The sequence below is a fragment of the Pseudorasbora parva genome, chromosome 5, assembly GCF_024679245.1.
Source record: "Pseudorasbora parva isolate DD20220531a chromosome 5, ASM2467924v1, whole genome shotgun sequence".
NCBI classification, from domain to species: Eukaryota; Metazoa; Chordata; class Actinopteri; order Cypriniformes; family Gobionidae; genus Pseudorasbora; species Pseudorasbora parva.
The window spans coordinates 4,996,691-5,014,461 of NC_090176.1; the positions used below are offsets into that span (position 1 = coordinate 4,996,691).

The window sequence follows — 17,771 nt, forward strand, 5'->3', positions numbered from 1 at the left end:
TGCAAACTTGTGAAACAAGGGTCTGAACTCAGACACAAACAGATATTTGGACAGACAAATGACACAGAGCGCTTGTTGAAGACAACAGAATCTAACGGTGTGTGTTTGCCGGTGTGCTTTATAGTTTCCGGGTCTGTAACGTCACCCGCCTATGACGTTCCGTCTTCCTATTGGACTCATGACATACGTGCTTTACGACGCAATCACGCAGAGGCGTTCCCAAAGCAGTGACGCAGCTCGAGTTCCTATGATAGGGAACAGCAGTTTATTGTGTAATATGAGACAATCGGGTCCAGTCGAGTTTGTGTCTTCCCGCCGGGTTCGGTTCCAGCTATCAAATAATATGGTAAATGGTAAATGGACTGCATTTATATAGCGCTTTTAACAGACCCCATGGCCATCCAAAGCGCTTTACATCTTGCCTCACATTCACCCATTCATACACCGACGGCGATGTCAGCCATGTAAGGCACCATCCAGCTCATCGGGAGCAGCTGGGGTTAGGTGTCTTGCTCATGGACATTTCGACACTTGGTCAGGTGGAACCGGGGATCGAACCACCAACCTTCCGGTTTGTAGACAATCTACATGAACCACTGAGCCACTGCCGCCCCCATAATAGACTGTTCCATGTCGGTTCTGGGTACTATATTTTTGGCATTTCTCGGATCTGCACGGGTCCGGGTCCAGTTTTTTGGAATAATAGATGGGTCGCGGTCGGTTCTGTGTAGAACGTCGCGGGTCTCTTCGGGTTCGGGTACGAATTTTTGGACCCGTGAAGACCTCTACCTCAGAGTACTTGTGGTGTCGGATTCTGACTTGGGAAATGGCACAAAACTGGTGATGCTAACAATAATTAAAATGATTTTTGTTGTTTTTTTGCAGACTTGCCATGTGTATTCAGTTCTGAACACCTTGCCATTTTTGATCCACAAAAGAAGATGTTTGGAGATGATGAAGAAGGCTATCAATGGTCATTGGATGATGAAGAGGACAGAGAGAGACTTTTGAACTTGAGAGATCAGTTCCAGCCCTTTCAAAATGTTGTCAATCAACTCGACAGTTGTTCCTGGGAGAAGGTCATCGGCGAGGATAAATACTACAAAGGAACACTTTTCCGTTTCCCTCTGCGTAATGAGGCCTCTGACATCTCTGATAACTTGTATGACTCCACAAAAGTTACTCAGCTTTTTGACAGTTTCATTGCTGATGCAGACATCAGTCTTCTTTTCCTGAGAAATGTGTCATCCATTACTTTGCTGCACATTGACACCAATGGTTTCTGTAACAATAGGCTAAAAGTTTCAGTGTCAAGTCAATTTGTCACATCTCATGCCAAGCAGGAATCGTTTGACAGAAAAACTTGTTTCAGAACGGTATCACACATTTCCCAGCAAATGAAAGAAACAAAGTCCCTGTGGCTTGTGACAACTTGCCTTCTGAAACACGGATATAAACCAGAGATTGACTCTCTAGCCAGTAAGCTGAGCTTCGATCCTCAAGTTGATGCAGCTTTTCGATTAGATGAAGACAGATCACTTTGCAATGGGCGACTTAGTTGCTTTCTGCCACTTCCAAATAATGAATCAAACAAAACTGGGCTTCCCATTCACATCAATGCTTGCTTTGGCCTGACCGATAATCGGAGGTTCATTAAGTGGCAAGAGGAGGATCAGAAGAATGACGAGTCTGCAAAGTGGAATGAGCTACTTATAAAAGATCTCCTTCCTCATGTATATCTTATGATGATCCTGGATGCCATTCAGTTATCCAGAAACTCATCCCTGCCTGCTGCCACTGTGTACAATCTTTGGCCTGACATATCCAAGACTGTAGATAAAGACAGATGGCATGAAGTTGCAACAGATACTCTGAAATGTCTAATTGAAAACAAGATCTTTCACCTTGCCAGTGATGAGAAAATCTGGGTGTCTCCCTCAGATGCAGTTTTTCCAGTCAACAATATATGTAGTGGCACAACGTCTGCAGTGTCAAGATTATTGATTGCTGAAGGCGAGAACCTGGTCACAGTCCCAGAACATGTTTTGAAAGATGTTCAAGAAATCTTCCCTAAAAGTGACACCTTGACATGGGTGACTCCATCTTATGTTAGAGCTGTCCTACATAGAAGTAAGGATGAAAACCTCACCAAAGATGACAAATACTCTCTTCTTGAGTTTGCTCTCAGTGATGAGAAGTACACAGAGTTGCAAGGCCTTAAGCTTCTGCCTCTCAGTGATGGAAACTTCACTTCCTTTAGCACTGAAGAGCAGAACACTGTTTTGATCGACAATGAAAAGTTTCCAAGGTAAGGTGTGATATAGTTGTCTCTTTCCTACTTTAGTTCTTTTGAGTGTTTATATTGTGTTTTAAAACTAATAATCTGTTTGTTTTTTCTTTGTTTAGATCATTGCTGCCATTTTGTAAAGAAAGATTTATACCCTACGACCTGAGCCATGTTTGCACTGTGCAACTAAGTGTAACCGGCCGTAATACAGTATTATATAGTATAATCCAGATATCACTGACTACGCCACCTTGGGAATTACACCCAAGGAAATAAGAAAGGAACACAGGTCGGTGGTGCAGTGAAAAGACAGAGTCGGGTCATCCAATAAACCAATGAAGAGTTTTATTTAAAAGACAGAAAGTTAAAATGTTTCACTTGCATCGTTTAATCATGGTATAAATCACTAGCACATTTATTGTAACAATACTAAACATATCAATGCTCATGGATAGAAAAAGACTCCTCCAATCATGCCTGATTTAGATACTGCATCAGATCAAATAAATGAACACAAAAACCAATGCACTGTTTGCACCAAATAAATACATTAACAAAAAGAAATAAATGAAAAGAAAAAAAAGAAAAAGAAAACAAGCCTAGAGCTTACCTCAGGGGCGGCAACCTAGCTGTAAATAAGTGTTCCACCCCTTATGTGTGCACAGCAAACAAAAACAAGAGGTGCCAACCCTGGTGCATCAAACTCACAGCAAATGTGTTTCACCCAGGTGACTAGCCTTCCCCCTCGGCGCGCTCCCTTGACTTGAAAAAGAAAGGAAAGAAAAATTAGTACAGTGCAAATATACAAAACAAATCAAAATTCTGATAATAGACCAAATCAGCTGGTACATGGATAAAATCCCTCCAACCTCAGCAGCACTATAGGACCACAAAGCTATCAATGAGGGAGATGGCACATCCGCTGTTGAATACAACACAACTTATGGTCCTGGTCGCAATGGCCAAACTACAATACAAATATAACAAACCACACTAATAAAGAAAGAAAAACGAAATACAGAGATTACTAAAATTATGAAAACAATTCACAACAAACACCCAAACATCTAATCACGAAAAACAGCAGCACGACCTGGGTTTATTATCACGTGGTACACATGAGACTGCAAAACAAAACATAACCATCAAGCAAAGATTTACTCCAAGTCAATCAAATTTACTTCTGTAATACGAGCATTCACTAGTTCATACATACCCCTGATGTCAGGATACACTCGCAATTGTCCTGTTAAAAACACACAATAACCCCCATTAAACCCAACTAACAATAAAAAAACCCGCACCACAACGGTGATCGCCGACGTACCTTAAAGCTTTCAATGAGCGCTTAACGCAACTCCCAGGGCACGTCACTGAGACGACTACAGCGATCACTTCAGAGACAAGGAAACATACTTTAACAACTTTACAACCACGCAGAGCCGTACATCACCTCCGTCACCTACCTCCACTCTAGTGACACCGATAACCGGAAGAGGGGCGGGTATGACAATCTACGTTCGAAGGTTTCCTGTCTACACATTTAAATACACTGGCCCTAATTATCATGCGCACCCAGTCTCATATAAAGGATAATGAACGCGGAAGAAAATAAATAAATCGTAAAACCCCCTACTACTACATTCCACCCCCCCTTTCTTTTATCGGCGCCCCGACGATAAGTAAACTTGAATGTAACCACAGAGGCAAAGTTAATTATTCATTACTACCACCAGGCTAGAACCAGGGCCTAAACGGAGCCGGAGAGGCCTGAGGCGCAGCCCTGGAAGAGCAAACAGTCCCGCCAGCGGCCCCCTGCACAGTCTGTGGAAGATGGTACAAGTTAGAATGTTGCCCGGCCGTGGAGCGGGCTGTCCGTCGTAAGGATGGTCGAGTCTCCTCAGTCAAAGTCGGACCTAAACGATCAGTAAAACCAGTAGGAATCGATGGCCCTGCCCCCTGGGTGTCTGACGTAACCAGCGGACACCTTGAAACCTCTGGTACTGTTAAACGATCACAGGGATCTCTCGTGGGGCCTGCCTCTGTGCTGGGACAAGCCAAAGTGTTAGGTACTAGTAGCCATAAATCATCATCAACATCCTCCTGGGGTGGTACAACTGTCACTGATGGGCAAGCCGGAGGGATGTCTTGGGGCTCTGCCTGTAATTGGGCTTTCAGCATTGTCCGATGTACATGTCGTACCTTCCCCAGATCATTCACTGGTGCAATGGAGTACACCACTCCCTTCTCTTTGGGCACCTTTAATACCTGGTAAACAGCAGAGCTCCAATGATCTTGGATTTTGTTACGGCCCCTTACGCCAACATTACGCAGGTAAACTCGCTGGCCCTCAAACAGTGGCGCTTCCTTCACCCTCTTATCGTGATAGTCCTTACGACGTGCGGCAGCGCTTGCTAGTCTCTCTCTGGCCCCCTCAAATGCGACCTGCAGCCGGGCCTCGTGTTCGCGAACCCAGTCGTGTACTGTACCAGCCTCTGGCTCACGCACTCTGCCCAACAAAATGTCTACTGGGAGCTGGGGATCCTGACCAAACATCAGAAAGTGTGGAGACTCGCCTGTCGACTGATGTGGGGTAGTGTTGTAACAAAAAACTAACTGTGGGAGGCAGGAGGCCCAGTCCCTCTTCCTTGAGGCAGGCAGGGTACGCAGCAGGTTGTGCATTGTCCTATTAAAACGTTCACATTGGCCGTTGCCAGCAGGATGGTAAGGTGTAGTACGTGATCGTGCAATTCCATACAGGCCGCAAAGTTGTTGAATCAAGTTGCTCTCGAAACTACGACCTTGATCGGAGTGAAGACGACTCGGCACCCCGAACTTGCAAAACCACTCAGTCACTAGAACCTGGGCCACAGTAGAGGCCCTCTGGTCCCGGGTAGGTATAGCCACTGTAAACTTACTAAAAATGTCTGTCACTACAAGCACATTTTCCAGGCCATTATGTGAAGGCTCCAAGACAGTGAAGTCCATGGCCAAAATCTCATTGGGCCGCGAAGCCAAGAGGTGTCCCATGAAACTAGGGGTTGCAGGATTCGTATGCTTCGCCACTTGACACCTCTCGCACTCTTGACACCAGCGCTTCACCTCCGCAGCCATTCCTGGCCAAAAACAGCGTCGACGGACCAAATCCATAGTCCGTTCTACCCCCTGATGCCCATGGTCATGGTGTAACTGGGTGAGCACCTCTTGCTTCAACACTGCTGGTAGAACTACTTGAAATACCTCCTCACCCCCATTAGGTCGAAGAGTGCGACGGTGTAATACCCCCTCTATCTCTACCAGACGATCCCAGTGTCGTAATAACGCCAATGCCTGAGTAGATAGTGTGTGACGCTCTACCAAACTAGGGTACGCCTTCTGCTTCCGAAATGTCCAAATAGCTTGGATGTCTGGGTCTGACCACTGCAGAGAACATATATCAGATGCAGAATGATGGGGTAAAGCAAAGATGGCTGTTTGGGTTACCTGAGATGGTAGTGCAACTCTGGTCTGCTGCAGGGATTCTGGAACAGAGGTAGTGGAATTCTCTGGTAGATACTGTCGAGATAAAGCATCAGCGTTTCTATTTACTCTACCAGACCGGTATCGAATTTCATAATCAAAGCATGACAGTTGGGCCACCCATCGCTGCTCTGTTGCCCCTAATTTAGCAGAGACAAGATGACTCAAGGGATTATTGTCAGTGTAGATTATGCATTTTTGTCCCAAGAGATACTCGCGGAATTTTTCCGTAACTGCCCATTTCAAGGCCAAAAACTCTAATTTCATTGAACTGTAATTAAGCATATTACGTTCGGGGGGCCGGAGACCACGACTGGCGTAAGCTATAGGCCGGACCTTACCGTCCTGTTCTTGGGACAAAACTGCTCCCAAGCCACTATGGCTAGCATCCACTTCCAGGATAAAAGGTAGTGCAAAATTGGCATAAGCCAATACTGGAGTGGAGGTAAGTTTAGCTTTCAGTCCTTCAAAGCTCTGCTCACATGCCTCTGTCCAGGCCGCAGCGAAATCCCGTCCGGTCTTTTTCCGAGCCTTTGTACCAGCCAACTCTGCTACTAACTTATGTAGGGGTGCGGCCATCTTCGCGAAGCCCTCCACGAAACGACGGTAATAGCTGGTGAAGCCAAGGAATGAGCGCAGTTCTGCCACCTGACTTGGACGTCGCCACTGGGCCACCGCCTCGATTTTTCCCGGGTCCGTGGAGACACCAGCACTGGAGATCACATGTCCTAAATAGCCAACCTCCTGCTTGAAGAAAGTGCATTTCTCTAGCTTGACTTTGAGTCCTTCCTGTCCCAGTCGGCTTAGCACTCCCTCTAATCGTTCCAGGTGCTGTGAAATGGAAGAAGAGAAGACCACCACATCATCCAGGTAAAGTAGCAGAGATTGACAATGCTGTTCCCCAAACAAACGTTGCATGAGGCGCTGAAATGTACTTGGGGCATTGCAGAGCCCGAAAGGCATACGGTTAAACTCGAATAATCCAAAAGGAGTACAAAAGGCTGTCTTGGCTTTATCCTTCTCGGCAACCGGAACTTGATTGTAGCCGCTGACTAAGTCGAGAGTGGAAAACCAATGGGCCCCAGAAAGGGCGTCCAACGATTCTTCAATACGTGGTAACGGAAAAGCGTCTTTACGAGTCTTGTGGTTTAATTGGCGGTAGTCCACGCAGAGGCGAAGGCTACCATCCTTTTTCCGCACCAAAACAATGGGGGACGCATAGGGACTGCAGCTCTCCCTAATGACCTGCGCCTCGAGTAACTGATTGATATGGGCCTTGACGACCTCGTATTCCGATGGTGGCAACCGCCTATAGCGCTGTCGGACCGGAACATCATCTAACAGGGGGATTTCATGGGATATAAGGCTGGTACAGCCCAAATCCCCCTCATGAGCTGAAAACACCGCCTGATATTCAACCAGCAATGTCCTAACCCGTTGAGCCTCTTCCTCACTAATATTTGATAAGTCAAGGGCATCTATTTGGCTTTGAATGGAGCTCAGAGATAGACCAGTGACTTCAATAGCCCTTGATTCAGCTACACCCTTAGGCAAGCTGACCACATCCACCCTACGCAAATAACCTAGCTGGGTGCGAGCGTAAAGTAAAACGTCAGTAGTGCCTACATTCACAACTGGGACGTAAACTGTACCCCTTAACACCTGAACTAACGAGGGAGAGGCTAACAATCCACCAGGTAAACCCGAGTCAAGAGGCTCAAATAATGCCGTACGACCAGCCAAGTGATCTGAACATGTCGCCCTGACAAACTTGGTCACACCCCCTGGAATACGCTGAACCCTCCCCTGACTTAATTTAACAACACTCTTCACTTCAGGCGGGGTTTCGACACCTGCTTGGTGACACTGTTGCAAGGCTTGGAACACTTGACCAGGTGCCTGAGACACAGTTGGTAGCTCAAATAATGCAGGCCCATGTTGAAAAAACAAAAGTTCATAGCATTTGCTAATTACATTCATACCAAGGACCCCCGGGACACTGGTCCCACCAGGAAGGTCTTTTACTACGAGTATGCCACAGGCCGGTATGACTCTTCCACACAAGAAAACGTCCAATTCTAAATATCCCAAATAAGGGATGGCCAATCCGTTAGCTGCCTTAAGCTGAAGCCACCGGCAAGTCTGTAAACTCCCCGTCTTAAAGTGTTGCAAAAAGAAACTCTCGGTAACTGTAGACACCATAGAGCCGGTGTCCAGTAAGCAGGACACCTTAATTCCACCCATAAGAATGTCTATATGGGGACAGGAGGACATTAATTTTGTGGCTGTACTCACACTACTTGCAACACAAGAGCCTGTAAGGGCCCCACCCGAGCTGTGGCTCAACGGTTCGGTGGGCATTAGTTTTCCGACCCATGTTGGGAGGCTGATGGTCCAGCCCTAGATGGGGAAGATAAAGCTACAGAATTAGACCGGGGGCGAAAAGGAACCCTTGCACCATCACACTCCCTTGCAAAGTGTCCCGGACGCTGACATCTCCTACAAATTACGGGGCCATCACGGGACGATCTAGCCTGCCTTTGGTTGTTCTGGAGTAGGGTGACACTTTGGGTTAACTGGTTAAGCTGATCTTGTTGTTGTTTCAAAATAGCTTTAAGATCCCCCAGTTCTGCACCTAATGAACCATCACCCAACATAGTGGAGGTACCCCCTTGAACCCCATACTGTAGGCCATAGGCCGATGGAACAGAGTGACTACGACCTCGAGTCCCCCCCGGCATGCCCTCCCGTTCCCACCTAATGGCCTCCCCTCTGACATCCAACAGAGTGACTGTAGGTTGACTACGTGCCATTTGCTTTAGCATGCGGCGGAGGGAACAATCAGACACATGCTCAATAAACTGGTCACGTAACAGTACCTCAAAGTTCAACATGCCCGCTGGTGCAACACGTTTTACCAGGTGCAGAAGACGCATCAGAGCCAAAGAAAACTCTAGAAGACTCTCCCCCTCTTGCTGTTTCCTGGAAAAGAAAGCCTCTTGCAAAGTAACATACGATTGACAACAGCCATACAATTCTTGCAAGATTTTAATCACAGTTTCTGGATCTCTCCGCTCTGCATCTGAACGATATTTAATTTCATCCCTGGCCTCACCTTCCAAGTGATCAACCAAAAAGAACGCTTGGTCGACAGGAGACAGATGACGGGCTCGCATACATGCGGGTGCCTCCTCAACCCACTCGTCAATGTTCATACCGGAGTTACCTCGGAACATAGGACACTTTCTATCCCGTGGGATAAGAACAAGTCTCTCGGTAGCAGTGCTAATACCTTCCGCATCCGTACTTGTAGATGGCCTGGCTGCAGAATTGTCACAGAGGGCCGGTATAGAACCAGTTGCCAACGGTTCCTGGCGCAAACGTTCATTTTCGGCTCTCAGTTGTAGCACCATGTCTCTAAGTTGTGTCAGCTCATCCTCCATGACTGTGAAGAAAAAAAAAGAAAAAAAAAGAACACAGAAGGAGAGAAAAGAAAAAAAAAAAACGGGGAGTCGTTCGTTCAGAAGGGACCTCAATTAGTCCAGGGCTTGAACATCACCTCAGAACCAGAGTCGGCTGCTGTTTTTCAAAAAAAAATATACACACAAGAAAAAAAAACTAAACAAAATGTTGAACAATAGAAAATTACAGAATACTCGTCTCTGCTTTTACAATGCAACCACCCTGCCGACTGCGCCAGTTTGTAACCGGCCGTAATACAGTATTATATAGTATAATCCAGATATCACTGACTACGCCACCTTGGGAATTACACCCAAGGAAATAAGAAAGGAACACAGGTCGGTGGTGCAGTGAAAAGACAGAGTCGGGTCATCCAATAAACCAATGAAGAGTTTTATTTAAAAGACAGAAAGTTAAAATGTTTCACTTGCATCGTTTAATCATGGTATAAATCACTAGCACATTTATTGTAACAATACTAAACATATCAATGCTCATGGATAGAAAAAGACTCCTCCAATCATGCCTGATTTAGATACTGCATCAGATCAAATAAATGAACACAAAAACCAATGCACTGTTTGCACCAAATAAATACATTAACAAAAAGAAATAAATGAAAAGAAAAAAAAGAAAAAGAAAACAAGCCTAGAGCTTACCTCAGGGGCGGCAACCTAGCTGTAAATAAGTGTTCCACCCCTTATGTGTGCACAGCAAACAAAAACAAGAGGTGCCAACCCTGGTGCATCAAACTCACAGCAAATGTGTTTCACCCAGGTGACTAGCCTTCCCCCTCGGCGCGCTCCCTTGACTTGAAAAAGAAAGGAAAGAAAAATTAGTACAGTGCAAATATACAAAACAAATCAAAATTCTGATAATAGACCAAATCAGCTGGTACATGGATAAAATCCCTCCAACCTCAGCAGCACTATAGGACCACAAAGCTATCAATGAGGGAGATGGCACATCCGCTGTTGAATACAACACAACTTATGGTCCTGGTCGCAATGGCCAAACTACAATACAAATATAACAAACCACACTAATAAAGAAAGAAAAACGAAATACAGAGATTACTAAAATTATGAAAACAATTCACAACAAACACCCAAACATCTAATCACGAAAAACAGCAGCACGACCTGGGTTTATTATCACGTGGTACACATGAGACTGCAAAACAAAACATAACCATCAAGCAAAGATTTACTCCAAGTCAATCAAATTTACTTCTGTAATACGAGCATTCACTAGTTCATACATACCCCTGATGTCAGGATACACTCGCGAATGTCCTGTTAAAAACACACAATAACCCCCATTAAACCCAACTAACAATAAAAAAACCCGCACCACAACGGTGATCGCCGACGTACCTTAAAGCTTTCAATGAGCGCTTAACGCAACTCCCAGGGCACGTCACTGAGACGACTACAGCGATCACTTCAGAGACAAGGAAACATACTTTAACAACTTTACAACCACGCAGAGCCGTACATCACCTCCGTCACCTACCTCCACTCTAGTGACACCGATAACCGGAAGAGGGGCGGGTATGACAATCTACGTTCGAAGGTTTCCTGTCTACACATTTAAATACACTGGCCCTAATTATCATGCGCACCCAGTCTCATATAAAGGATAATGAACGCGGAAGAAAATAAATAAATCGTAAAACCCCCTACTACTACATTCCACCCCCCCTTTCTTTTATCGGCGCCCCGACGATAAGTAAACTTGAATGTAACCACAGAGGCAAAGTTAATTATTCATTACTACCACCAGGCTAGAACCAGGGCCTAAACGGAGCCGGAGAGGCCTGAGGCGCAGCCCTGGAAGAGCAAACAGTCCCGCCAGCGGCCCCCTGCACAGTCTGTGGAAGATGGTACAAGTTAGAATGTTGCCCGGCCGTGGAGCGGGCTGTCCGTCGTAAGGATGGTCGAGTCTCCTCAGTCAAAGTCGGACCTAAACGATCAGTAAAACCAGTAGGAATCGATGGCCCTGCCCCCTGGGTGTCTGACGTAACCAGCGGACACCTTGAAACCTCTGGTACTGTTAAACGATCACAGGGATCTCTCGTGGGGCCTGCCTCTGTGCTGGGACAAGCCAAAGTGTTAGGTACTAGTAGCCATAAATCATCATCAACATCCTCCTGGGGTGGTACAACTGTCACTGATGGGCAAGCCGGAGGGATGTCTTGGGGCTCTGCCTGTAATTGGGCTTTCAGCATTGTCCGATGTACATGTCGTACCTTCCCCAGATCATTCACTGGTGCAATGGAGTACACCACTCCCTTCTCTTTGGGCACCTTTAATACCTGGTAAACAGCAGAGCTCCAATGATCTTGGATTTTGTTACGGCCCCTTACGCCAACATTACGCAGGTAAACTCGCTGGCCCTCAAACAGTGGCGCTTCCTTCACCCTCTTATCGTGATAGTCCTTACGACGTGCGGCAGCGCTTGCTAGTCTCTCTCTGGCCCCCTCAAATGCGACCTGCAGCCGGGCCTCGTGTTCGCGAACCCAGTCGTGTACTGTACCAGCCTCTGGCTCACGCACTCTGCCCAACAAAAAGTCTACTGGGAGCTGGGGATCCTGACCAAACATCAGAAAGTGTGGAGACTCGCCTGTCGACTGATGTGGGGTAGTGTTGTAACAAAAAACTAACTGTGGGAGGCAGGAGGCCCAGTCCCTCTTCCTTGAGGCAGGCAGGGTACGCAGCAGGTTGTGCATTGTCCTATTAAAACGTTCACATTGGCCGTTGCCAGCAGGATGGTAAGGTGTAGTACGTGATCGTGCAATTCCATACAGGCCGCAAAGTTGTTGAATCAAGTTGCTCTCGAAACTACGACCTTGATCGGAGTGAAGACGACTCGGCACCCCGAACTTGCAAAACCACTCAGTCACTAGAACCTGGGCCACAGTAGAGGCCCTCTGGTCCCGGGTAGGTATAGCCACTGTAAACTTACTAAAAATGTCTGTCACTACAAGCACATTTTCCAGGCCATTATGTGAAGGCTCCAAGACAGTGAAGTCCATGGCCAAAATCTCATTGGGCCGCGAAGCCAAGAGGTGTCCCATGAAACTAGGGGTTGCAGGATTCGTATGCTTCGCCACTTGACACCTCTCGCACTCTTGACACCAGCGCTTCACCTCCGCAGCCATTCCTGGCCAAAAACAGCGTCGACGGACCAAATCCATAGTCCGTTCTACCCCCTGATGCCCATGGTCATGGTGTAACTGGGTGAGCACCTCTTGCTTCAACACTGCTGGTAGAACTACTTGAAATACCTCCTCACCCCCATTAGGTCGAAGAGTGCGACGGTGTAATACCCCCTCTATCTCTACCAGACGATCCCAGTGTCGTAATAACGCCAATGCCTGAGTAGATAGTGTGTGACGCTCTACCAAACTAGGGTACGCCTTCTGCTTCCGAAATGTCCAAATAGCTTGGATGTCTGGGTCTGACCACTGCAGAGAACATATATCAGATGCAGAATGATGGGGTAAAGCAAAGATGGCTGTTTGGGTTACCTGAGATGGTAGTGCAACTCTGGTCTGCTGCAGGGATTCTGGAACAGAGGTAGTGGAATTCTCTGGTAGATACTGTCGAGATAAAGCATCAGCGTTTCTATTTACTCTACCAGACCGGTATCGAATTTCATAATCAAAGCATGACAGTTGGGCCACCCATCGCTGCTCTGTTGCCCCTAATTTAGCAGAGACAAGATGACTCAAGGGATTATTGTCAGTGTAGATTATGCATTTTTGTCCCAAGAGATACTCGCGGAATTTTTCCGTAACTGCCCATTTCAAGGCCAAAAACTCTAATTTCATTGAACTGTAATTAAGCATATTACGTTCGGGGGGCCGGAGACCACGACTGGCGTAAGCTATAGGCCGGACCTTACCGTCCTGTTCTTGGGACAAAACTGCTCCCAAGCCACTATGGCTAGCATCCACTTCCAGGATAAAAGGTAGTGCAAAATTGGCATAAGCCAATACTGGAGTGGAGGTAAGTTTAGCTTTCAGTCCTTCAAAGCTCTGCTCACATGCCTCTGTCCAGGCCGCAGCGAAATCCCGTCCGGTCTTTTTCCGAGCCTTTGTACCAGCCAACTCTGCTACTAACTTATGTAGGGGTGCGGCCATCTTCGCGAAGCCCTCCACGAAACGACGGTAATAGCTGGTGAAGCCAAGGAATGAGCGCAGTTCTGCCACCTGACTTGGACGTCGCCACTGGGCCACCGCCTCGATTTTTCCCGGGTCCGTGGAGACACCAGCACTGGAGATCACATGTCCTAAATAGCCAACCTCCTGCTTGAAGAAAGTGCATTTCTCTAGCTTGACTTTGAGTCCTTCCTGTCCCAGTCGGCTTAGCACTCCCTCTAATCGTTCCAGGTGCTGTGAAATGGAAGAAGAGAAGACCACCACATCATCCAGGTAAAGTAGCAGAGATTGACAATGCTGTTCCCCAAACAAACGTTGCATGAGGCGCTGAAATGTACTTGGGGCATTGCAGAGCCCGAAAGGCATACGGTTAAACTCGAATAATCCAAAAGGAGTACAAAAGGCTGTCTTGGCTTTATCCTTCTCGGCAACCGGAACTTGATTGTAGCCGCTGACTAAGTCGAGAGTGGAAAACCAATGGGCCCCAGAAAGGGCGTCCAACGATTCTTCAATACGTGGTAACGGAAAAGCGTCTTTACGAGTCTTGTGGTTTAATTGGCGGTAGTCCACGCAGAGGCGAAGGCTACCATCCTTTTTCCGCACCAAAACAATGGGGGACGCATAGGGACTGCAGCTCTCCCTAATGACCTGCGCCTCGAGTAACTGATTGATATGGGCCTTGACGACCTCGTATTCCGATGGTGGCAACCGCCTATAGCGCTGTCGGACCGGAACATCATCTAACAGGGGGATTTCATGGGATATAAGGCTGGTACAGCCCAAATCCCCCTCATGAGCTGAAAACACCGCCTGATATTCAACCAGCAATGTCCTAACCCGTTGAGCCTCTTCCTCACTAATATTTGATAAGTCAAGGGCATCTATTTGGCTTTGAATGGAGCTCAGAGATAGACCAGTGACTTCAATAGCCCTTGATTCAGCTACACCCTTAGGCAAGCTGACCACATCCACCCTACGCAAATAACCTAGCTGGGTGCGAGCGTAAAGTAAAACGTCAGTAGTGCCTACATTCACAACTGGGACGTAAACTGTACCCCTTAACACCTGAACTAACGAGGGAGAGGCTAACAATCCACCAGGTAAACCCGAGTCAAGAGGCTCAAATAATGCCGTACGACCAGCCAAGTGATCTGAACATGTCGCCCTGACAAACTTGGTCACACCCCCTGGAATACGCTGAACCCTCCCCTGACTTAATTTAACAACACTCTTCACTTCAGGCGGGGTTTCGACACCTGCTTGGTGACACTGTTGCAAGGCTTGGAACACTTGACCAGGTGCCTGAGACACAGTTGGTAGCTCAAATAATGCAGGCCCATGTTGAAAAAACAAAAGTTCATAGCATTTGCTAATTACATTCATACCAAGGACCCCCGGGACACTGGTCCCACCAGGAAGGTCTTTTACTACGAGTATGCCACAGGCCGGTATGACTCTTCCACACAAGAAAACGTCCAATTCTAAATATCCCAAATAAGGGATGGCCAATCCGTTAGCTGCCTTAAGCTGAAGCCACCGGCAAGTCTGTAAACTCCCCGTCTTAAAGTGTTGCAAAAAGAAACTCTCGGTAACTGTAGACACCATAGAGCCGGTGTCCAGTAAGCAGGACACCTTAATTCCACCCATAAGAATGTCTATATGGGGACAGGAGGACATTAATTTTGTGGCTGTACTCACACTACTTGCAACACAAGAGCCTGTAAGGGCCCCACCCGAGCTGTGGCTCAACGGTTCGGTGGGCATTAGTTTTCCGACCCATGTTGGGAGGCTGATGGTCCAGCCCTAGATGGGGAAGATAAAGCTACAGAATTAGACCGGGGGCGAAAAGGAACCCTTGCACCATCACACTCCCTTGCAAAGTGTCCCGGACGCTGACATCTCCTACAAATTACGGGGCCATCACGGGACGATCTAGCCTGCCTTTGGTTGTTCTGGAGTAGGGTGACACTTTGGGTTAACTGGTTAAGCTGATCTTGTTGTTGTTTCAAAATAGCTTTAAGATCCCCCAGTTCTGCACCTAATGAACCATCACCCAACATAGTGGAGGTACCCCCTTGAACCCCATACTGTAGGCCATAGGCCGATGGAACAGAGTGACTACGACCTCGAGTCCCCCCCGGCATGCCCTCCCGTTCCCACCTAATGGCCTCCCCTCTGACATCCAACAGAGTGACTGTAGGTTGACTACGTGCCATTTGCTTTAGCATGCGGCGGAGGGAACAATCAGACACATGCTCAATAAACTGGTCACGTAACAGTACCTCAAAGTTCAACATGCCCGCTGGTGCAACACGTTTTACCAGGTGCAGAAGACGCATCAGAGCCAAAGAAAACTCTAGAAGACTCTCCCCCTCTTGCTGTTTCCTGGAAAAGAAAGCCTCTTGCAAAGTAACATACGATTGACAACAGCCATACAATTCTTGCAAGATTTTAATCACAGTTTCTGGATCTCTCCGCTCTGCATCTGAACGATATTTAATTTCATCCCTGGCCTCACCTTCCAAGTGATCAACCAAAAAGAACGCTTGGTCGACAGGAGACAGATGACGGGCTCGCATACATGCGCGTGCCTCCTCAACCCACTCGTCAATGTTCATACCGGAGTTACCTCGGAACATAGGACACTTTCTATCCCGTGGGATAAGAACAAGTCTCTCGGTAGCAGTGCTAATACCTTCCGCATCCGTACTTGTAGATGGCCTGGCTGCAGAATTGTCACAGAGGGCCGGTATAGAACCAGTTGCCAACGGTTCCTGGCGCAAACGTTCATTTTCGGCTCTCAGTTGTAGCACCATGTCTCTAAGTTGTGTCAGCTCATCCTCCATGACTGTGAAGAAAAAAAAAGAAAAAAAAAGAACACAGAAGGAGAGAAAAGAAAAAAAAAAAACGGGGAGTCGTTCGTTCAGAAGGGACCTCAATTAGTCCAGGGCTTGAACATCACCTCAGAACCAGAGTCGGCTGCTGTTTTTCAAAAAAAAATATACACACAAGAAAAAAAAACTAAACAAAATGTTGAACAATAGAAAATTACAGAATACTCGTCTCTGCTTTTACAATGCAACCACCCTGCCGACTGCGCCAGTTTGTAACCGGCCGTAATACAGTATTATATAGTATAATCCAGATATCACTGACTACGCCACCTTGGGAATTACACCCAAGGAAATAAGAAAGGAACACAGGTCGGTGGTGCAGTGAAAAGACAGAGTCGGGTCATCCAATAAACCAATGAAGAGTTTTATTTAAAAGACAGAAAGTTAAAATGTTTCACTTGCATCGTTTAATCATGGTATAAATCACTAGCACATTTATTGTAACAATACTAAACATATCAATGCTCATGGATAGAAAAAGACTCCTCCAATCATGCCTGATTTAGATACTGCATCAGATCAAATAAATGAACACAAAAACCAATGCACTGTTTGCACCAAATAAATACATTAACAAAAAGAAATAAATGAAAAGAAAAAAAAGAAAAAGAAAACAAGCCTAGAGCTTACCTCAGGGGCGGCAACCTAGCTGTAAATAAGTGTTCCACCCCTTATGTGTGCACAGCAAACAAAAACAAGAGGTGCCAACCCTGGTGCATCAAACTCACAGCAAATGTGTTTCACCCAGGTGACTAGCCTTCCCCCTCGGCGCGCTCCCTTGACTTGAAAAAGAAAGGAAAGAAAAATTAGTACAGTGCAAATATACAAAACAAATCAAAATTCTGATAATAGACCAAATCAGCTGGTACATGGATAAAATCCCTCCAACCTCAGCAGCACTATAGGACCACAAAGCTATCAATGAGGGAGATGGCACATCCGCTGTTGAATACAACACAACTTATGGTCCTGGTCGCAATGGCCAAACTACAATACAAATATAACAAACCACACTAATAAAGAAAGAAAAACGAAATACAGAGATTACTAAAATTATGAAAACAATTCACAACAAACACCCAAACATCTAATCACGAAAAACAGCAGCACGACCTGGGTTTATTATCACGTGGTACACATGAGACTGCAAAACAAAACATAACCATCAAGCAAAGATTTACTCCAAGTCAATCAAATTTACTTCTGTAATACGAGCATTCACTAGTTCATACATACCCCTGATGTCAGGATACACTCGCGAATGTCCTGTTAAAAACACACAATAACCCCCATTAAACCCAACTAACAATAAAAAAACCCGCACCACAACGGTGATCGCCGACGTACCTTAAAGCTTTCAATGAGCGCTTAACGCAACTCCCAGGGCACGTCACTGAGACGACTACAGCGATCACTTCAGAGACAAGGAAACATACTTTAACAA

General features: G+C 46.5%; 1 protein-coding gene across 1 annotated transcript in view; it reads left to right on the top strand.

Annotated features, from left to right (window-relative positions):
- Nucleotides 1-17,771, top strand: part of LOC137074977 (sacsin-like) — a 43,293-nt gene that overhangs the window by 13,074 nt on the left and 12,448 nt on the right. The window contains exons 6-8 of the mRNA XM_067443090.1: nucleotides 886-2,308; nucleotides 2,407-2,477; nucleotides 5,048-5,068. Coding sequence (XP_067299191.1) covers nucleotides 886-2,308; nucleotides 2,407-2,477; nucleotides 5,048-5,068 — 1,515 coding nt within the window. The remainder of the gene's footprint in view (nucleotides 1-885; nucleotides 2,309-2,406; nucleotides 2,478-5,047; nucleotides 5,069-17,771) is intronic.